General features: G+C 42.0%; 1 protein-coding gene across 4 annotated transcripts in view; it reads right to left on the bottom strand.

The window, feature by feature from the left end:
- The window catches only part of SPPL3 (signal peptide peptidase like 3), a 57787-nt gene extending 40491 nt beyond the window's left edge, over window positions 1-17296 (bottom strand). For 2 of the 4 annotated variants that reach the window (XM_039560722.1, XM_039560724.1), the window contains exon 1: window positions 16975-17296. In XM_039560722.1, coding sequence (XP_039416656.1) covers window positions 16975-16997 — 23 coding nt within the window. In that variant the 5' untranslated portion in view covers window positions 16998-17296. Of the gene's footprint in view, window positions 1-16553; window positions 16735-16974 lie in introns of those variants that run through there. The other 2 variants (XM_039560723.1, XM_019285086.3) reach the window with 2 other exon arrangements.
- Window positions 17297-20236: the final 2940 nt, after the last annotated feature.

Raw genomic sequence — 20236 nt, 5'->3', positions numbered from 1 at the left:
GAACTAGAACATAAATTAGCTCCAAAAAAGTTAAACTCAGGAAAATGTAGTAGCAAGATGACAAAGCTGATTTGAATGTTAGAATTTTTGGTTGATTGTTGAAGACACCTACTAAATTTAGACACAATTCACAGTGAGTTTGTCACTTTGTATTGATTCTTGTACCTAAAAACAATATGCTATTTTGAGTTATTAAAACACTATTTCACTTTCATAACATTATTCAGATTTGATTGTACAGAGTGAACAAAGTAAAATGAAATATTTAAGAATATCCCTTGATCATCCTTAATGTTTTATTTGAAAACTACTTTTTCATAAGAAGTAAAGCACCAAGAGGATGTAGCTAACATAAATTTTAAGCTGTTTTTAAAACACTATCTCATCACTGTTTGGCACCAGGGAGGCTTTTTAAGTTTTTATGTATGAACAACTGCAGCTTACATTGCACAGGATTAAGCACAACAACAAAAATCACAACAGCTTAAAATTTCAGACATTTTCCCTGCCTGCTTTGTTGCCTGTATTTTAAGACAGCTCTAAACCTAAGTATCTGAAATGCAAGAAAAGGCAAGTAATTACGTAAAATGAACAAAGTTGGGTAACATTTTAATATGAGAAAAAGAGAAAAATGTGACAAAAAGCTGACAGATATGATTAACGGATTAAAAAAAATGAAGATAATTTTACTTCTAAGTGAACTTTTTTTACTCACGGCTGAACACTAGGTTTGGTCCAAATATTTTTCTCTAATCTCTCCCGAAATTACTAGTAAATATAACAGTATAAGTCTTGGAAAACACATTTTCAGCCCCAAACCAATTATAAAAATACTAAACACATACAGAACCATGTACCTCTTAAGGCAAGAGCTCACATTTATTAGTGATGCTGCAGGAGGTGTGGAGGTTGCACTTCTACAAGTAAGAGCCAAGTTCTCAGTCAACAACCAGGTCTTGCTGGCACCTCAGCAGGAAGATGGGAACAACTCCCTTTTTTTGGAACTGCTGTGCTATCTATAAATTTGTGATGTTCAGTCAAACGGACACAGGTTATTCAAGTCCCTCTTCCTAGGGCACCTGAAGCCCTTCACTTCCAAGACCATGCTCCCTACACAGTCAGTGGAGAAAGACATGCTACTACCCAGGGCTTACAAGTGTCCTCTGGTCTCTCCATTCCCTTCAGGTATTTATGCAGTCCTAGAGCTGAAGTTTAAAATTTGATGTGAATAATCACCCCATAATTTCTGATATATTTCTGGTATATACCAGTAAGAATTCAATTAATCTATGTAAGTTTTGTGCAACAGTTGGTATTTTCTTTCTCTGATTAATAACCTATTGCGAAGGAAAGAAACACTGGGATTAAAAGTATGATTTTAAAAACTACATACAAAACATGCATACAATCCCCAAGAGTTTTGGCTCAATTCACCTCATGATGAAGTCGTCTTTCTTTCCTCTTTCAACAGCTCTCACTATGCTCACCTAAGCAACCCCATGGGAAACCACAGACATTACTAAATATTAGAAACTCTGTGGAAGGCAAATGCTGGATTTGACCAGGAATGTGATGACAAAGAGTTTGCTCTAGGTTTCTTTCACATTTTAGAAAGCCAATTTGCTTTCAGTTCCTTTTAGGGGGAGAATGACAGATTCCAGAGATGTAGTCAGCTATATGAAATCTTGTTTCACAAAACAGAAAATATGAACCGCAATGTCTGCTCTCCTGGGAACAGAGGATAAATATCTAATCACATAGGCCTTTATAAAGGAAAACATTATCTTTCATTAAGAAGAAAGACTAGAAAAACATTCTTCTTCAATATTAGGCATTTGATTTTCTACAGTAAGCGTGCAATGGCAGTACAACCCAGTTCCAGACATGATGCAGTATGAACTACCACACTGCCATTGGTAAGGCTGATGATTTTCATCTTTTTGTATTAAACAAGACTTAGTAATAACTGCTGCTGAAGAGAGAAGAGAGTATATGAGTTACCCACCAAATTTCAGACAAGATGGAATTTAATTCATCTTACCTACAACAATAGGAAAAGAAAAAAAAGCAGAAATAGCATCTGGCTTGCAATACACAGTCACAACATACCACAGAATTAATAGTTTTAGAGTCTCCACTATTACATGTGGACAACAAAGACACTGCCATCAGCTTCCTTCAGTGTTGATACCTCCCTGGTATTTAATGCACACCTTAATTAGGTCTCCTAATTTCTCTTTGAACTCCAACCAACACCAAAATAGTCTGCTGGATTTATTACTCACTTGCCAGATTGTGCAATGACTTCACATTCATTTCAGAGTTACAAAAGAGTCTTCTTTGGGTTTGCAACACCAGTGTAAGAAACTCTGCTCAGCCTGAAACTGCCAGTCAACAGTTCTTTAGGGAACTCATGGCCTTCCCAGTTTCAAGCCCTCCATTCTGAGCAGAAGGGTCTCTCTCAATGTGTTTCTCTCTTACAGAACACAAATCTAGCTCAGGGCACAATGCTGCTCCTCACCCTGTGCCTCCATATGCACCAGACAAAACACATCTGGCTCTTTTTCCCTCCTACCTTCAGGAGACAGAAACCATGAATCAGGTCATATATCTTCACTGGTAAACTGTGAGCTACCTTGGCAGTAAGTGTTCTATAAATTTATAAGACAGATAAATTGTGAGCATAAGTAAGCTATATTCCTTCCCTGCCCATCTTTCTGTGCAATTCTAACAGTGTCTTAATTAGCAGCATGAATTATTTGCCATGGTAATAGGGAGATATTCAAAGCACAGAATGATAATTTCCCAGAAAGTTCAAACAAAACACTGGTGGGAGATGCATCTCCTGAGACATCATTAGGAAAAGACAAAAATATAAGCATCTCTAGCACATCCAAGGCCAGAGTATTGCACAAGTGAAAAATTTCTTTACAAAACACAATACAGCTACATGAATGACGTGATGCTTCTCATGGTGAGCTATGAGAAATGTAAGTAACTAAGCCTGGAAAAGTCCAAGCACAACTGTGCTAGCTCCCAACAATGTTCAACCAATTGTCACACACAAGTTGTGGCAAAATAGCAGTGTCTGTAGCAGTTGATGACAGACTTCTGATGCCATAGCATAAGTCATTCAGTAGCAATTATTCTCTTTCAAGAGGTTAAACAATTATCAATTGCTAAAAGAAAAAAAACCCCAGCCCAAGCAAATGCCCCAAAGTATAGAAGCCATTCCACCATACAGAAGCACACACCAGCTCCTAATTCTCATTCTGACTGTAGAGATGGAATATGCCTTAGTGTGGAAACTACACCTGCTACAGAACCCAACACTTGTTAATGAGCAAAGCAGGTAACTGGTTACCCTGTCACTAAACTCTGCTGCTATCATAGACTTCCAATTCTCTCTTAATGTCATGAAAACAACAACATGGATCTCAAATCCAACCAACACAGTGACAGAAAGGCTTTTTCAGCCATTCTCTTCATATTTTCTGCTTAAGAGAGTTTTTGTAATTTTCCAGCAGCGAAAGCACAGCTTGGCTGGCAGCAAGGAGGGTCTGTCACTGATCTAAACCAGAGGAACACTTCAAGAGGAATTCAGAACCACACCACTACCGCACGGCAACCAAAACACAACACCTTCCTTCAGCCTTACCCAGCACACCTTCACATTCATGGGACCTTTCCTCTTGGAAAGAATGGAACCCAACTCAGTTTGGTCAATTCCCTAATTTCAAAATCAAAAGCAAGTTCTGATACATTTAAATCTTACAAAGCGACTTGAAAGAAAATTACTTTTGTGAAGAAATTTGCAAATGGCATTAGAGTTGTGCAGGATTTTTATCACCATTTGGTCTTAGCCTACTTGCCTTGTATCAGAAATGGGTGGGTGGCATATCCTTAAGTTTAGTAAGATTTTTTTTAAAAAGAAAAAAACAGGCCTAGTTACAACATGCTAAAAATTTAACTGAAGACCATCCCCATCATCAAGACAACATCCACTCAGCATTGATTACTAAAAATATCCCAACATATTATATACCCAAGACACTTTTAGTTACAAAACATCTACTACTCAAAGCAACTTTGGTTTCCAAAATAAGCACCATGAATTTCTATTAGTTGGGCATTTTATAGAGTTACTGTCCTCAGGTGTCTACAACTACAAGAAAATCTAAAAATTTGCTTCATTTTACAGTGCTAAATAGTTTGCACAGAAAAACTACAGGACATCGCTCCCCTGATAAGGCACCACACTAGCTAAGATCTGTCAATTCACATCGTTCCTTCAACTATTTTTAAATTATTTCCTTTGTTCCTCTCTCTGTACAAACTGCCAGCAAAATAATTAACAGCCACAGAAATGAAGGATAAGTTGGATCTTTTTGGATGATTTGGGGCATTATTCAGTGTCCAGAGGGGTCAGGAGATTCTGTTATCTCACTTCAACAAATCTGGAAAGACTATAGCACTGCAGCCTTTCCAAATTAGCCATATAGACACTACAAAAATATTGTCATGGAGTTCTAGAATCCTGCTCATCCAAAGCCATCCATTTCCTACACAGTACCAAGATACAAGACATTCAGCAGCAAGTTTCCTAACAGCACTGAAAAGTTCCATTACAAAAAACCTCCAATAGTTGAACTACAATCAGCAAAATAAAGGCTACTATTAGTAACAAGTGATAACAAATTTTCACACTTTACCCTAATGAAAGGAAACTGTATTAGTGTCTTCCACAAATGGAGCAGTTATTTGAACCAGGTTCCAGACAACTGAGTCTTTAACATCAGAAAATACAGCCCGTCTTCTTTTAATGCAATTCAGCCTCATCCTAGACACTGTCAGCCATCCAAGTCCAGAAGCGGCATTTTTCTGAATAAGGTTGTTCAGGATAAAAACTCTAGACAACTAATTGCCCAACTCCACCCTTCTCTTCTTGGTCCTCTTACAGCCACATTACCCCAGTCAGAATGTACTGCAGATCCAGGGCTAAGTTCATCTAAAGTGCAGCTGAACCAGATGCATCATCCCGGGCATATTTATTGTCAACGTTCCATCATACACAGAATATTATGGTTGTCATGGCGCCAGCAAGCAGTCAAAAAAGGACAACGACAAAAGAAAAGAGATCATTATGTGGCAGAAAGCAAGGACTCTCAGGATATACAGGGAAATTCCTGTTGGCCTGCCCTACTCTGCCAAGAGCCCCACAGCAATGCTGTGCTCAGACCATCTCTCAGCCCGATCAGACAAGCACAGACTTTGCATGGCACCAGTGCTCAGAGCGTCTGACACCTGCCAAGGTGTGAACTGAACTCATTGCTCCACCACAGCACCAAGAGCTGCCCACTGCCCTCAGCTGAACAGTGCAAATAACCCAGCACTAGAGACAGGACAAGCTGTGTCACCCTTGAGGACCTCATGAACGACTTCACCTTGAAAATCTTACTGTAATGTTCTGTAAAACAAATGTGCAATAGTTTTGGAAGCTTTGCTTGGACGGGAAACAACACACTGTGCAAAAGGACTACTTCAATATTTAAGACAATAAATCTTACTAAATCTGTAATCTGACTTCTTAGGGGATGCAGAGAGGCAGGTAACAGACTAAACCAAAGAAGTTCAGACCACAGTATGTAGCTCCACCTGAAGCAACACAGAGAAGAACACACAAAAAAGTACATCAGGTTTCCTAATAAGCACACAGAGGAATACCACTACTTGATGCCATATTTGATCACTTGCAGTCATCCAGAAGCTAAAACCAGAAGATGAAGTTGATCCTCTCCAATGCATAGAGTTTCATTCAAGAAACATAGATGATACTTGAGTGGCCTAACTTGCTCTCAGAGTATTACCTAAACAGTCTGTGCATTTTCCTGCTTAACTTCTTGACCTTGTGGCCAGCTCCATCCTTTATCCCCAGGCTCTCACTCTAGCCCTATTCCTCATCTTGCACAGGCATCCCAGGGTTCTAATCAAAGCTGCTCCAGGAGACCAAACTGTCTCAGACCACCACAAAGTCTATGCCCAGTTCTGGACTTAGTCACTCTTGACATACCAACGGTAGAGAAATTCTTCCATCTAACCTTGTTCTAACTATCTGGAGTATAGTACTCACTGCAGTGAAGGACTAATAGAAGAAGGGTTTATTCACATTCATAATATTTCTTTTGTAAGTGACAGAACTGGTCATGCAGAGCAGAACTCCGACAGCAGAATGTGCTGCAAATCCCATCTCCTTGCTAAGTCCCTGCCTCCTCACAAAGCGAATGCAACAACTGAAGCAAAAACAGTGGTTCAGAGCAAGAAAGTGCAGGAATACTTGTAGTAGAACCATACAGCTGGTTTATCTGTGAGATATAGGTGTTTTTGGCAATGAACGTGACAGAAAAGGTTAACATGCAGGCACTGCTGGGTTAACCCCTAGAACAGCTCCCAGAGAGATACCTTAGCAAAGACTCCAAGGTCTCTATCTTTTCCCTAAACTAGGAATCATCACTTTGTAGATTAAACAGGTTCAAAAATGCAGCTGACCTAACTGCTGGAAGAACACTCACCCAAGACTTAGTCTACAAAGACACTACAGAGTCCCCTCACATATTGAGGATATTGATCTGAACACTACATTGCTTCCTAGACAAAACACATCCTTCCATCCCAATATGAAAAAAAAAAAAAATCTTATCTGGAGGTTTCATTTCCACAGCAATTCTTGTACTTAAGTTACAAATATGCAGAATATCATGATACTAATAATTTTTTTAAGTTATCAAGTTGTAGTGGGCTCTCTAGTATGAAAGAGGTTAGTTGTTTTTATCACAGAAATCAGAAAACAGGATGTTTTCTTACCTATATTCACTCCACTGTTGACTTAAAAAACCAAACCAAAACCACACCTCATACCTCTGACACTTAGACTGGTATTTATTGATTACATGCTTAGAAATCCAAACTCTTTTTAGCAATGTATTCAGAAGTCAGATAAAAAAATAAAACCAACAACTAATAGTTTAATCAAAGCACTTAACAATCAGGCCTTACAATCAACAAGCCAGAACCAAAGTCAAATTGACCAATATGACCTTGTCAGAAAGAGCAGCTGAGTGCTACTGATGAGTTGACTTACCGAAACAGTACAGGATTATATACTTTATCATCACATGCCTGGGTAGAATGGAACACTATTTTATCAACATTCCATAAAAGAATGACTTAACACCATCAGCACCCAACTACAAATCTTCAGTGACAGTGGTAAAAGTAAACTCCTGTGAGTCAAAGCCATAGAGTAGTCAGTCTGTCTAGCCAGATTTAAGCAGCTTTCATCATGCTGGCCCTGTATTAAGACAAATTCATGCTGTCAGATGATGGCTGGTGAGATTCTGAAATGAACATGACTATTCACAACTGTACCAAGTCACAAGGGGATTCAGCTGGCATGAAAATACAAAATACTGACCATCAAAACAGGCACCCTGCTTTTGCCACCTTCTACTGAGAGGCAAACCCAAAAAAAAAAGGGTCTTGAGTTGTCCTGAGCTTGACTGGCCAGGGCCTGATCGCTGCCTCCCAACCTGTGTGCAGAAGCACAGAACATTCACACACCCAAGTGCCAAGTTTAAGACAGCTGAGTCAGTTCCAGGTACCAAAAACAGGTAGCAGAACAGACAGAGGCTGTTTTCAACTAACTCTTGCCTAAATAGCTAAGAAGCTTTGCTTGTGACAACAACAAAAAGTAGGAACATTCTTTAAAGAGGGTGTTTTGGAAACCTCAAGAAACTTTTTCCAGTAAAGCCCCCTGCAGAGAAGTATTTCTGGTTTATGGCAGACTCTTTCCATCTTTTGATTTAGCTTTAAGGTAGCATGCTTTTTTAATGTTCTGCAAAAATATAAAAAATAAAGAGAAAGAACTAGCTGGAAAACTAACATTGGGGTTCCTCTAAGGCACTTAAGTATGATAAAGAGGTTCTTTCTGTTCTGTACCATCTGTAACTGCTTACAGCTGCATCTGCTTTAGAAGAAGTCAAGTTAGCATAAAATTAAAGAAAAAAAAAGTTCAGCTCTTCACTATTTAGCTTTAAAGTTTCCCTTTTCTTGAGGGGAAAAAAGCACTCTTTAAACTATTTTCAACATAAAGCTTAATTAGGTTCTACTCTTCATCTTCAAAACCCTGCAGAGATCATAATGTTCCCCATGAGAGCTTTTAGCCCTTTGTGGTAACTTCTCGGAGCAGCTATTCAAGTGAAGGTATAGGATCAGCCACCTCAACAAGAGTTCAGAGAGCAGATAATCTTTTGTCCAGCACACAGCCCATCAATCTGAACTTCTAAAAAGGACCAGAGTGACCCTGTGCCATCAAACCTAGAAAGCAAGACACAGACACACCACATCTCACCAGTCTGCAACACAGGCTACAGAAATCCACATAACGCAGCTCTGTTTGCTCCTTTGCCTCCTGCTATTTCACCAACCTCACCTTTAGCTAACAGTGACCTAGAGAAGGGACTTCCCATTGACTAAATAAGTCAAAGTCATGCTACACCTACTTTATCTTGCCAAATAGGTCTGACACAGATGATGGTGAGATAAATCACAACTGTAACCTGAAAGTAGAACCAGTAAAATCACTTCTTTGTGTAACAACTCACCATTGAGCTTCGGTTTTATACATCCAATATATCTGCACCAACAGCAGGCTGATACTAACTACAATAATTACTCAGAATTCGTGGTTGAATTTCTACTCACTACTAAAGTTTCCAGACAAATTTAAATCAAGTTTTAAACCTGAGGTATCTATCCAACTGGAGAAGGGATGTCAGATGGCCAGGAGCCAAGACACCAGAACTAAGACTGAGCAGAGCCATAATTCAGCTTCTGTGTTCACCTCTATCCTGCTAATTGCACTACAGCAGAGCTCAAATATTTTGTATTGCTGGTTCTTGTCCACGCTGTGCTATTTCAACTGGAGTCAGCTGAGCTTATTATTCCAGTAATGACTGAAATTAAAATAAATCCCGAGGATATACATTTGCTAGTAGCTTAACCCATGTAGAGAACCCCTCTGCAAAATGTCACTGCTGTAGAGAAACACGCACCAAATTTACATGCTGAGATCACTTGATTTTTTTGTACCACCTGAAACCACAGTGCACCATGAATCCATGCGTACAAATTTTTGCTATTCTAATATGTAGCTGCTATTCGCAGTACTACTGACATGAGAAAATGGTGTAAGCAGAGCTCTCAGACTTCTCTGATTCAGTGCAACACTATCAATTCTTAACATTTGTGCCGATCTCTACTACTCTGAAATATACTTAAAATTATGTATCATTGCAAGTTTACTAGAAGTTATCTTCTGGCTAGTTATCAGATGAACAAAAGGACTTTTTAAAGATACTTCTGTCCAAAAACCAGCAGAGTCCATAGGAATGAAGAAGAAAATTTGGACTTTCAAAATTAGCAAGCAGAGAAGCACTGACTGTGTACAACTAAGAGGTCTGAAGGACGCTTAGCTTTAACAGCCAGTAGTTAACACTGCACAGAACTGTTTTTTTCCTTTTAAATGAACTGAAGAATAATCTAGATTCGAGCCTATTTCTGCAGGTAAGCTTGCCAACTCATGGCTAAAGTTCAAGACTGTGTATGAACAGAGGGTGGAACCCCCTGGGTCTCCTCCTGCTTCCCCCACACAACCTCTGCTCTGGAGGCACTTGCAGGAATGAGGTTATGGCATAAAAATGGAAGAGAATCATTTCAAAGTCTTTGGCTAAATACCCACCTGCATGGGAAAATACTTTTTGGGTCTAAAGTCTATGAACTAGCTACAGGAAGTAAAGGAAGACCATCCAAACCTGAGAGTCACAGAAGAAAATACCTGGACCTGAAAGCCCAGAAGGAAAAAAAAAATCAGAGTCAAACAGTGTAATTTTCCCTTCGGATTCCACTGGTCAGGGAAAACACTACCATATATAAACTCCAAGATATGATTTTATCCCTCCAACTTCTACATTGTTAACTTCAGTAATAAAAGAGGAATCTTAAACATAACACTGTGCAGTAGAGAATCATCTTCTTAGTGTGTTCTCCCCTACTTTATGACACTGGCTGTGATGGTTTTAAAGAACCTCCTTTCCGACATCCTGAAAAAAAAAGTCACTTCAACCTTAAACCCTGTCCTCACCCGAGTATAAGGAACGGCTTATTTCATACTTTTATTATTTTGAATCCTTGTTGTTGTAGGATATTAACACTGTTCTAGTTTACTTGGTTAGTTATCAGTTACAAAGTATCCCTCCAAAAAGCCAGCAGAACTTTCTGACAGCCCTGTCTATAACGTACCACTTAATATGACACACAGATATGGAGGCTATCCAAGGGAATCTGGGACCTAAGGCATAGGTCTGGCCCTAAAAAGAAATACTCAACAGAATCTAATAATGAAGATGACAGCAACACAGGTCCACGATTATTGAGCTCTGGGATAATGTCATCATGGTGGTTCTAGTGGACAGAGAGACACTTAACATATTGTGAGAGCTGAGCTTCTCTTGGGAAGCACATGAGGGGAGAACCCTGGTCTGGCAGATCAGAGTATTTCAGGCACAGACACCAAAAGATTTAGAAGAAGAGATCACCAACACAAGCATCCTTGGAAAAATTAAAGAGAAAGGCGATCAGCAAGTGTTGCAACGACACATATGCTCCATTAATCTTATTAAATCATCACCTTTCAAAGTTGGCCTGACTGCCTGGATCCCGTCCAGCCACACACCAGCTTGTGCTTCACTCCACGCAACGCCCGCCACTGGCTGACTGGCTGCAAATTTTAATCCTAATCACTGACACTAAAGCAATGTACCACCAAAAAGAAAATGTGCACAATTTTTTTTTTCCCAACCAATTTCATCCTTGGTTCTTTGTGGAAACCTTCCTCATATGTCACCAGAATCTAATTAGACTGTTTTGACTAAACGACTTGTGCCAATTGTTTGCTTTTAGAGTATATTACAATGCTTAGAGTCATCATAAAATGGCAAAGGGCAATAAAAACAATGGCACCTACGCCACAGATGTTGACACATCACATTATCAAAATAACGAAATAAAATAGCCGAGATACTGAAAAAGACCAGTCTGTTCTGCTCTTCTTCCAAATTTTAGGAAATAAATATCACTGCATTTCAAAAAGCATGACACATTTTTCAAAGTACTTTTCGTAGCAAGGTTTCCTAAGTACCCATTTTTTAGCATTGTGTTTTAGCGACAAATGATTGAGTTTTCAGCAACTGAATCAAGTATTAAAAATGGTGGTATTCACCAAAACACAACTTATCTCAAAAGAATTCAATATCCCCAATTAATTTTTCTGGTAGTCCCCACAAAATTCCTCAAATTCCAACAGCATCAGGTCACTTAACTCATACCAAAATCGCAAAGTACAAAAAATAAACCATTTATTGGATCCTACGCTTCAGCAGAAGAAAGAGATGCTCTCAGGTTCATCAAACCTCATACAAACCAAAAGAACACATATTGATATTGGTGGATCCACACACCTAAGCACTCACTTACCTGTGACACAGGAAATCATATTAAGGTCATCTTCTGTTTGCGGAAATTCAACCTTTCATCCCTGCAAAAAGCAGCCTGAACTACTCCCATAAACTACAGACCCTTCAGTCTTCCAAACCAGGTTTTTATCAAGGAGGAAGTAGAATCCAGGTCCCTGTCAATCCCAGGCAGAAATGTATGCCTACCTCCTGGCCCAGCAAATATTTACAGTATACTATATGAAGTGAAACAGATTTAAGTGGACACACAAAGCTCAGCCTCTGAATAACACATAGTTTGGTGATGAGAACACTCCCCTGGAAGGTGAGAGATGCAAGGCCAGAAACCCTGGGGGATGGAACTGATCTCCTGTACCCTAGCCAAGATCTCCATCTCCAGTCACTGGGTAAAGCTAAAGGAACCATTAACTTTTATTACCACTGTATTCTGAAAAGGTTAAATGCAGAACTGACAGAAATCTTAATTAAAATAGGTGACAGAAATCTTAATTAAAAGAGGTACTGCACACCAGCACAAAGAGAATATTGATTTGTGTTCTTCATTTTAAAATATTTCTTAAAGAATTATCAATATATTAGTAAATACAGCCTTACAATTAGTAAATACTGACAGGAGGATTTTTTTTCCTTGTGCTAATCAGTCACTATACATATGTACCTTCAAGTAACTGTAAACTTCTACTAATCCCATGATCTTTGCTTTATTTGTCTTTCAGCCCAGTGCTGTAGACAGTGCCCCTGTCTACAGGATACACAGCCGGAGATAGCAAAAGCTCCAGGGAGGGTAACAAACAAGTGAAGTGAGACTGGTCCTGGAAGACAAATGAATGAGCTATAAACCTGATATTCTCAGATTTACTGAGGTTTAAGTCACTTTTCTCAGGCCAGATACTCACGTGCATTCATATAATGACATCCTTGCTCTCAGGAGACTCCTAACAATCGTTAAAATGGAATGTGGCCGGTAATTTCAGTTCTTGAAAAATGTAAGATTAAGGACCAAACTCCATGTTTTCATGCCAGGATTTCATGACAGGTTTTTGACAGCAGCGCAACAGAATTTCATCTGTGTGCTTTGCAATCGGTTGCCTATCAAGTGCAACATTTTAAAAATTCAGGTGAATTATCTGTTTTCTGTTGTAAACTACCTCCCATCCTCAAAACACCTTAATTAGTCAGTTAAGGTCTCCCAACCTAAACTGAGCAAACAAGTAAAAAATCTTGAATGCAAAAAATTATTTTACTAGTACTTGACAAGTTTTGTCAACAAGCTGTAGCTCCTCTTACTCCCTGCCCTCCCACATACACATCTAATCCAGCCAACTAAGACTTGAAAGCATCACCTCAGTCTTCTGGAAGAAACTGCATTTTACTTCACGGCAAAAGCATGTTAAATGCTTAATTGCAATCAAAGCAAATTCTCAGACCTCTGAATCTAGAAAGACTTCTAATACCAACCAATTTGAATTCTCCCAGGAGCAAAGACTGCACTGTACATTTACACTTATTCCAAAGCCCAGTAGTTCTATTGATTACTCTGACACACCATTCGCATTATGAAGAGAAGCTTCTAAATATATCACCATTTCAGTCATGAAACATTTGATGGCTAATACAAGAATCATCCCACTGATTATAACATTTAAGAGGGAGTTCAGTTGTTTTTAAGATTAGTGACTCAATACAGTGCCTTCTTTTTTTATTCTTAGCTTACCCTCCCAGTCTGTCTTCTGATCACCACCCTGAGAGGGCACGCACACATGGCAATCCATATTACTCTTATACAACACTCTCGGAAAGGAAATATTAAAAATATATTCAGCTTTGGTGCAGAAATCCCCTTCTTCGCGCTTCACAAATGAAGGAAGCTGTGAAAATCTTTTGTGCAGTCAAAGGGCAAAAAAAGAACAAAGCAATCTCTATTGCCAGACTGGGCAACAGTAAAAAGGGAGGGGGTGTTACACCAGGCCTTGAAAAACACTAAACACCTACTAACTGAAGATAAACAAGATACAAATGGTGCTGTGCCTTCTCAATAGGCTCCAGCACAAAAATTTCACCACAAAATGCTAGAAATTAAGGAAAGACCAACTATTTCACAAAGTAGGAAATCTAGGTCCTGCTGCGTCCATACTCATCCTACTGTAATACTTCCAACAGCTTGGTGCCTGAAGATAAATTTCTTGGTATTTACTAATCTCTTACACACACACAAATGTGTATTTTGCTCTGCCCATATTTATTCCCTCCTCTGCTGTAGCAGAAACTTTTGTCACTACACAGTTCCATTTCCTTGCTGGAGTACAGACAGGAAGCAAGGGGAAAATGGGTATTCAACAACCTCTTTCCTCTCCCATTCCATTGCACTTGCAGAAAACTAATTTTAGCTCTTATTTAATCTACAAAATCATGAGCAACCTTGCCATGCAGCAGTATCCTACAGAGCTCTCCTTTCCTTCTCTTATTGCAGGAACTTGACAAAGAAAGTTTCTCTACTCTCTACTGACAAGCATTTGACTCAAACACCCTTTCTTTTTAAGAAGTCCATATTCTTTGAAAGAGCATTTCCATCTGGCACTTATCCCCCATTTCACATTAAAATTAATTTTTCCAGGATGACAGTATTCTTTTTCACCAGCAAAATTCTCAGCAGAGCCTCCTTTCAGGATAAGACACCTCTATCTGAAATACTGGTTCAGCAAGACTACTTAAGACACTAAAAAAGAGTTAAATAAAAGTACATATGGTTATAGGTGTAGGCATTACGGAAGAAAAAAAGAAGTTGTCAAAAGAAATACCTTACAAGAACAGTGTCAAAAGATAACTCATGTATTTAAAACTATGACAGAGATGGGGAAAAAGCGTAAGTCTCTCCTTCTTATAGTATCTTAATAAAAGAAAGTAATTGCATTCAGTCCACTTGGAAATCAAAAGAAATATAGAAAGCTACCTTAAAATCTAAGATTCATATTTACAAACCAATAAATATAGCAACATGGGAATTAGTTCTCATCCCTTCAAAACAACATCATTAACAAGACTGTTAATCACTGAAAAAAGCCCTATTTTGCATGTTTGCCAATGCTCATGTCCATTAATCACAGCTGGCAAGTATATTTTTTCAAAGTATTTTTAACACAACTGGGACCTTTTTTAAAAAAAAAAAATCAAACCAACCCACAATAAGAATTTATCATATCTTATGAAGCTACAGTGGTTCAACAATGTGTGCAGACAGTTATGGACAAAAAGATGTAATCAAGCCTTATGCACCTGGACAAAAGGGAAGCACTACTGCAGCCAGGAACCAATTCACATCCATGCAAAGACAGGGGTGTGAAAGGATTTTTCTTAATGCCAGATTATGTATTTTCAGATGTGAAATAAGGTACGTGTACAGCAACTGGACACTACACCACAGAACACACCTGTTCTTGGAAAGCTGCCTTTGCAACACAAAGAAAGGACCAGGTCTGGCAAATGGACAGGATGGGATCAGCCAACTTCCAAACTGAACTCCTGCACCAGCTCCTGGGCACAACTCTGCTGCACATGAGCACCAGTCTCCTCAGGTGACAAAATGCACATTTTTCCTGGAAGTGCTGAAGCACTGGCCAATTTTATGCTGAGCTGCATTACCACAACCACAAATAAACCGAGGCAAGAGCGTTGCTAGAAGTGTAAGTAATGAAATATCCACAGAGAAGAGAACGTGATTGAAATTGGATTTTTGCTCTGTCCACTGCTCCCATAGCTCCCAGGCAAGGCTGATTACAGGTAAAAACGCAAAGTGACTGAAACGTCAGATCCATGAGGACACCATTATGAATAGAGACACAAAATTACAGTGTTTTAAGACATAAGCATCATGTCCTCATTTTGCTACAACCTCAGTACTGCAAAAAAGAACATCCACTCTTCAGATCCACCTAGCATGCAGTGAACACCTTAAATCCCAATTTCATTCCCCTAAAATACACAACTTATAGAAGAGCAAATCCTTCTCCCACCTCTGTTTAAAATCCTCCCTTTAAACTTATTACTATGGCAAAGACACTCATTAAAAAAAGCAAAATAACATACAAGTGACATTTTGTTTCATTTACTTCTTTCAAGAAAGCTGACAAATTGCAGCGTTTATGAATCTGCAATTTCATTCTGCAATTAAAACACACTAAGACACATTTGGCTGAACTACATTAAACTGCCTAAATCTGTACCAATATTCATTTACTGTGTCAATATGTAAACAATCTTTTAAGTCAAAAGAGTTGTTTTTTTGCTGCTGTTTTAAAGTGGAGCAGACCACTGCCTTAACTGAGCTTGTTTAACAAATAAGAACATCTAAAAAGCAGAAGACCAATACAAATACTGGTTCTTGACAGAGAAGAGACAAGAGGGAAGAAGGGGCTGCCAAAGTCTCAACATGTGGCAGAACAGAAATCCCTCCAAGTTTTGAAAAGTAATGGGACCATTGAGAATAGGGATATTCGTTGCATATTCAATCCCTTCTCCAGATTCAGCACACACCAAGGTCAAAAACTAAGATTTGACTCCTTTTTCAATAAGGGACTTATTTCAAAACAAGTAATTTTTTCATAATATCTAAGAGAGAATTCTGGAGGATCTCGATGGATTTAAAATGTAGTGAGAATATCACAATAAACTGCTGCAGTGGTCAGGTCAATAGAGATGATGCGCAGGTAAATTAGCTGAGATATTTTGGCTGTGATCCACCACAGTACAAAACCCCCAGAAATATAGAAAGAAACTGCACCCTGTCTCTTTGATCCACTGCCAGCTAGGCCCGAGACAGTGTCAGAACACAGAAAAAAAATGCCCTCTCATTTGCTATACTTCATGTCTTTCCACAGGAACTGGTCTCTTCCTCGTCGTTCTATTTCCTGTACACAGACCAAGCCTATTGTCACTAGGTGAAAACACACACACATGCCACCGACTTACCAGCCTGCGCTGGCATAAATCTCCCTTTAGGCAGAGGTGACCTGCAGCCTCACAGCCGTGAAGGAGGTCCTGTCCCTCTCCAGGCCCGGCGGATCACAGCGCCGGCCGTGCAGAAAGCAGCTCACATGGAGCCCTCCGGGGACAGGGGGTGACAGCCACGCCAATGCTCCCAGCGATCCTCTCCTGCTGACCGGCTGCCGGCGGGGGGATCCACACAGCCCGGCCGCCCCGTCCCTCCTCCCTTCCCCCTTATCCCTCCTCCTCAGCCGCGCTGAACCCTCAGCCCGCAGCCCCTCCATGCCCCGGCCCCCACTGCAGCGCCCCACCGCCGGTCCCCGCCCGGGACACCGTCCCCGCGTAGGGCCGCGCTCGGCCTGGCCCGGCCAGTTCGGACCCCCGCGGCCTCGGCCCCGCGGCTCACCAGGAGTAAGTCTGCTCCGCCATGGTTGCGTCTGGGCAGCCGGCGCTGGGCTCTGCGGGACGGCCGGGCCCGGCTCCTCTCACCTCCTCCTCCTCCTCCCCTCCTCCTCGCAGCTCCGGGGCTCAGTGGCGGCCCCGCTGCGGCTCCCGGCCCAACATGGCGGCGGCAGTGTGGAGGGAGGGGAGCCGAGGGGGGTCCCCGCGGGCGGGAAGGGCGATGGTGGTGGCGGGGCGGGTGGAGGCTCAGCAGCCGCGACACGGGGCCGCACTGGGCGCCGGCGGGGCCTCATGGCCGGCGGAGCGGTGCGGCGGCAGTGGCGTGGCGGCGGCGGCGGCGGCGGGGCGGCGGCGGCGGCGGCGGCGGCGGCGGCGGGGCGGGGCGGGAGGGTGGTGGCACCGGGCGGCCGGGCCAGGCCGCGCCGCGTGCCCGCGCTCGCGCACGGCGGGGGAGGAGCCACGCCGAGGGGGCGGGGCCCGAGGGCGCGCAGGATCACGTGCCCCACAACACCTTCACGTGCCGCCGCCGCCAGCGCGCGCGCAGGCGCTGTGGGTCGCGGGAGGACGAGAGGGGGCCGGTGCCGTGGGTGCCGGGCCGGTGCCGTGCCGGTGCCGGTGCCGGTGCCGCTGCCGCTGCCGCGGGCGGGTTCGCTGCGGACACTCCGGCTGGAGCCTCGCCGCTCGGGGTACCGTGCCCGGCGGCCGGGCGGGAGCGAGGAGTTGGACGGAGCTTCCTCCGGCAGAAAAGCAGTGCGAGCTGCGGGTGGATTTTGGGGCTGGGGGCTTCCGGCGAGGAGCCGCGACTCCTGAGGAGAATCCTAAGCCGTCGTTTCCTTTCCCGCAGCGGCTCCCCCGCCTCGCCGCAGCAAGCGGGGCAGCTCCCTCGGACTTGCGGGGTGCCTGGGGACGGCGATCGGCGGCTGGCTCGGCTCGGTCCTGCTGGCCGGAGAGTGACCCCGGTGCGCTCGGGGTACCCCTGTAACGCGGGACCCCGGGGGCTCCTCCCGCTGCTCTGGCACGTCGCTGACCTCCTGCATCCCGCAGGAGTCCGTGACTGCCTAGGAGTTTGCGTTGCCGCTGTGGCGAAGGGTTCCTCTGAACGAGGTGGTAAATGCACCGTTCAGGTAAAATATTTTGTAACTCCGGTGTATAATTCATCAAATGCACAGGTGTTTCTGGAGATTGCTGTATTTTTTGAATTTGTGATCTTTGAAACCAAGTAAAATCAATAGGATCAAATGCTAAAAGTGTTTTTTTAAGGAAGAAAAAGAACCTTCCAGATACTTTGACCAAATAAAAATCATGTGCTTCATTTTATTGCCAGCCCTATACTAAACCTGTGCAAGTCCTAGGCAGAGAAACTGCTGCGTTGATACTGGTCTTGCCTCTCTCCTCCCTGGTTTCTGCTGCCAAACCCTCAGCCCTTCATTATGTTTCAGCCAAATGCAGAACTAGTGCTTTTTCCTGGGTTTGCTCACGTGAGTAATCCTTACCTCCTGGGAGTTCACTTGCAGCAATTTTGTGCAAGTGGGGCTTTGCAGAGCTTGGATCAATTGTTCCTGTCCAGCTGTGCATTCCCATTCATTGTCCCTTTCAGTGTGGGAGGGAGAACAGCCAGTTTGAACATACAGTTAGAGGTGATGTAACTGTATCAAATATAAATAGAAGAACAAATGCCTGGGGCTGGTAAAATAGGTATTTGTTTTAAAAACAAGTATGAAGAAGTTCTATACCTCAATAGAATTTTGTTAAAATATTCCAAAAAATAATGGGTCATTGGGACATTCTCATTGCATCTACAGGGATGCCAGATGCCTCTGAAATTTGGAGCCCACTTTAGTTTGTTTCTATTAGTGGATTAAATAAATTATTTTCATGCTGTCTATCTCATTTATTCTCTTAAATGGAAAAACCTTTGGCTGGTATGCGGTCATGACAGAGGATTAAAAGTAAGGAACATCTCTGTTCATCTTTGTTCTGTCACCAGTTGCTGTGTAATCCTGGGCAGGTCACTTCATCCCTGCTAGCTCTGCTCCTTCATCAGTACAGAGGAAACTGCAAAGTGTTGCAGCCACCTGTAGTTTTGGGGAGCTGCAGCAGGAAGATGCTGCACACGCAACACAGGTTTACTTGGTCTTGGTGGAGGGAATGCCCGGGATTCCTGTGCTCCAGTTAAACAATACTTTTATTAAGATGGTGCTGGGCTCTGAGGGTTTCTCCCCCTGTATCTTCATGCTTTCAAAACACGTGATTTGGGTTGTGTCACTTCAGTGTCCAAATCCTCTGATTTTCAGAGCCCTTTGGCTTTATGGACAGGAATCACCTTAGAGCTCCCGACATAATCAGCACTTTACCCACTTACCAACATCTGTTTGAGAATTGGATTTATCAACCATGAGGTGGAAATGCTCCAAGTACTGTGACTGACAGGTCATGGGATCCCTGCTGGGATCAGTCGTGGCAGCTGGGTGTGCTGGAAGGATGAGAGGGTGAGGAATGCTAACCTTTCCTCCCATCCAGTTAAGGTGGGACTACCTCAGGCTGGAAAAACTTCCTCCCCTATTTGACATCTGCCCTTGGCTTGCACCCGTGCACAGTCCCTATGCCCATCTCAGCTCCGGAGAGCTTTCATGGATATGACACACAGAGAAGGGAGGAGTCATGCTCAGAACTGGAGATCTGGGGTACACAGCCCAGTCAGTCAGTTTGGGGGGAAACTCTGGTGTTCCCATATACACATATCCCCCATCTAAAAAAACACTCAAGCTCCAGGTAGAATTTGCACAATGGATAAGTTCCCTGCTTTTGTTCTCCTCAGCACAGCAGAAAGACCTGCAGAAATGCTTAGATAACTAACAAATAATTTGGAATCCTCACTCTACTGTGGTGCAAACCTGAGTGTCTGGAATGCCTGTCTGTGCTAACCTTTTCATTGATTATAACAGAGTAAATGTAAGAAGAGAAAAGAACATCTCTGTCCTTTTAAATCAATGCAGGGAAAGATAAATCAGGGCTTCAGCCTTGTCTTAATACTAAAGAGCCTTTCCTGATTTTTTTTTCTGAGAATAGGATGTAAAACTGATATTGGTATCTATGAAACAATATCTCTGCTTTGTGTTCATATTGAAATAGCTTCCAGTTTCTCAGTCTTGCAAAATTTCCAGCACATTAATTTGGCACAAATGATTTATAGCTGATGAGCAATTAAAGTATAATTTCTTTCCAGCATCTCAGGCTTTGTGACTAGACTATTAAATAATTTTGCA

This window comes from Corvus cornix, chromosome 15 (assembly GCF_000738735.6).
Source record: "Corvus cornix cornix isolate S_Up_H32 chromosome 15, ASM73873v5, whole genome shotgun sequence".
Classification (NCBI taxonomy): domain Eukaryota; kingdom Metazoa; phylum Chordata; class Aves; order Passeriformes; family Corvidae; genus Corvus; species Corvus cornix.
Note: the sequence above shows the minus strand (reverse complement) of the source record. Positions and strands in the feature narration are given on the sequence as shown.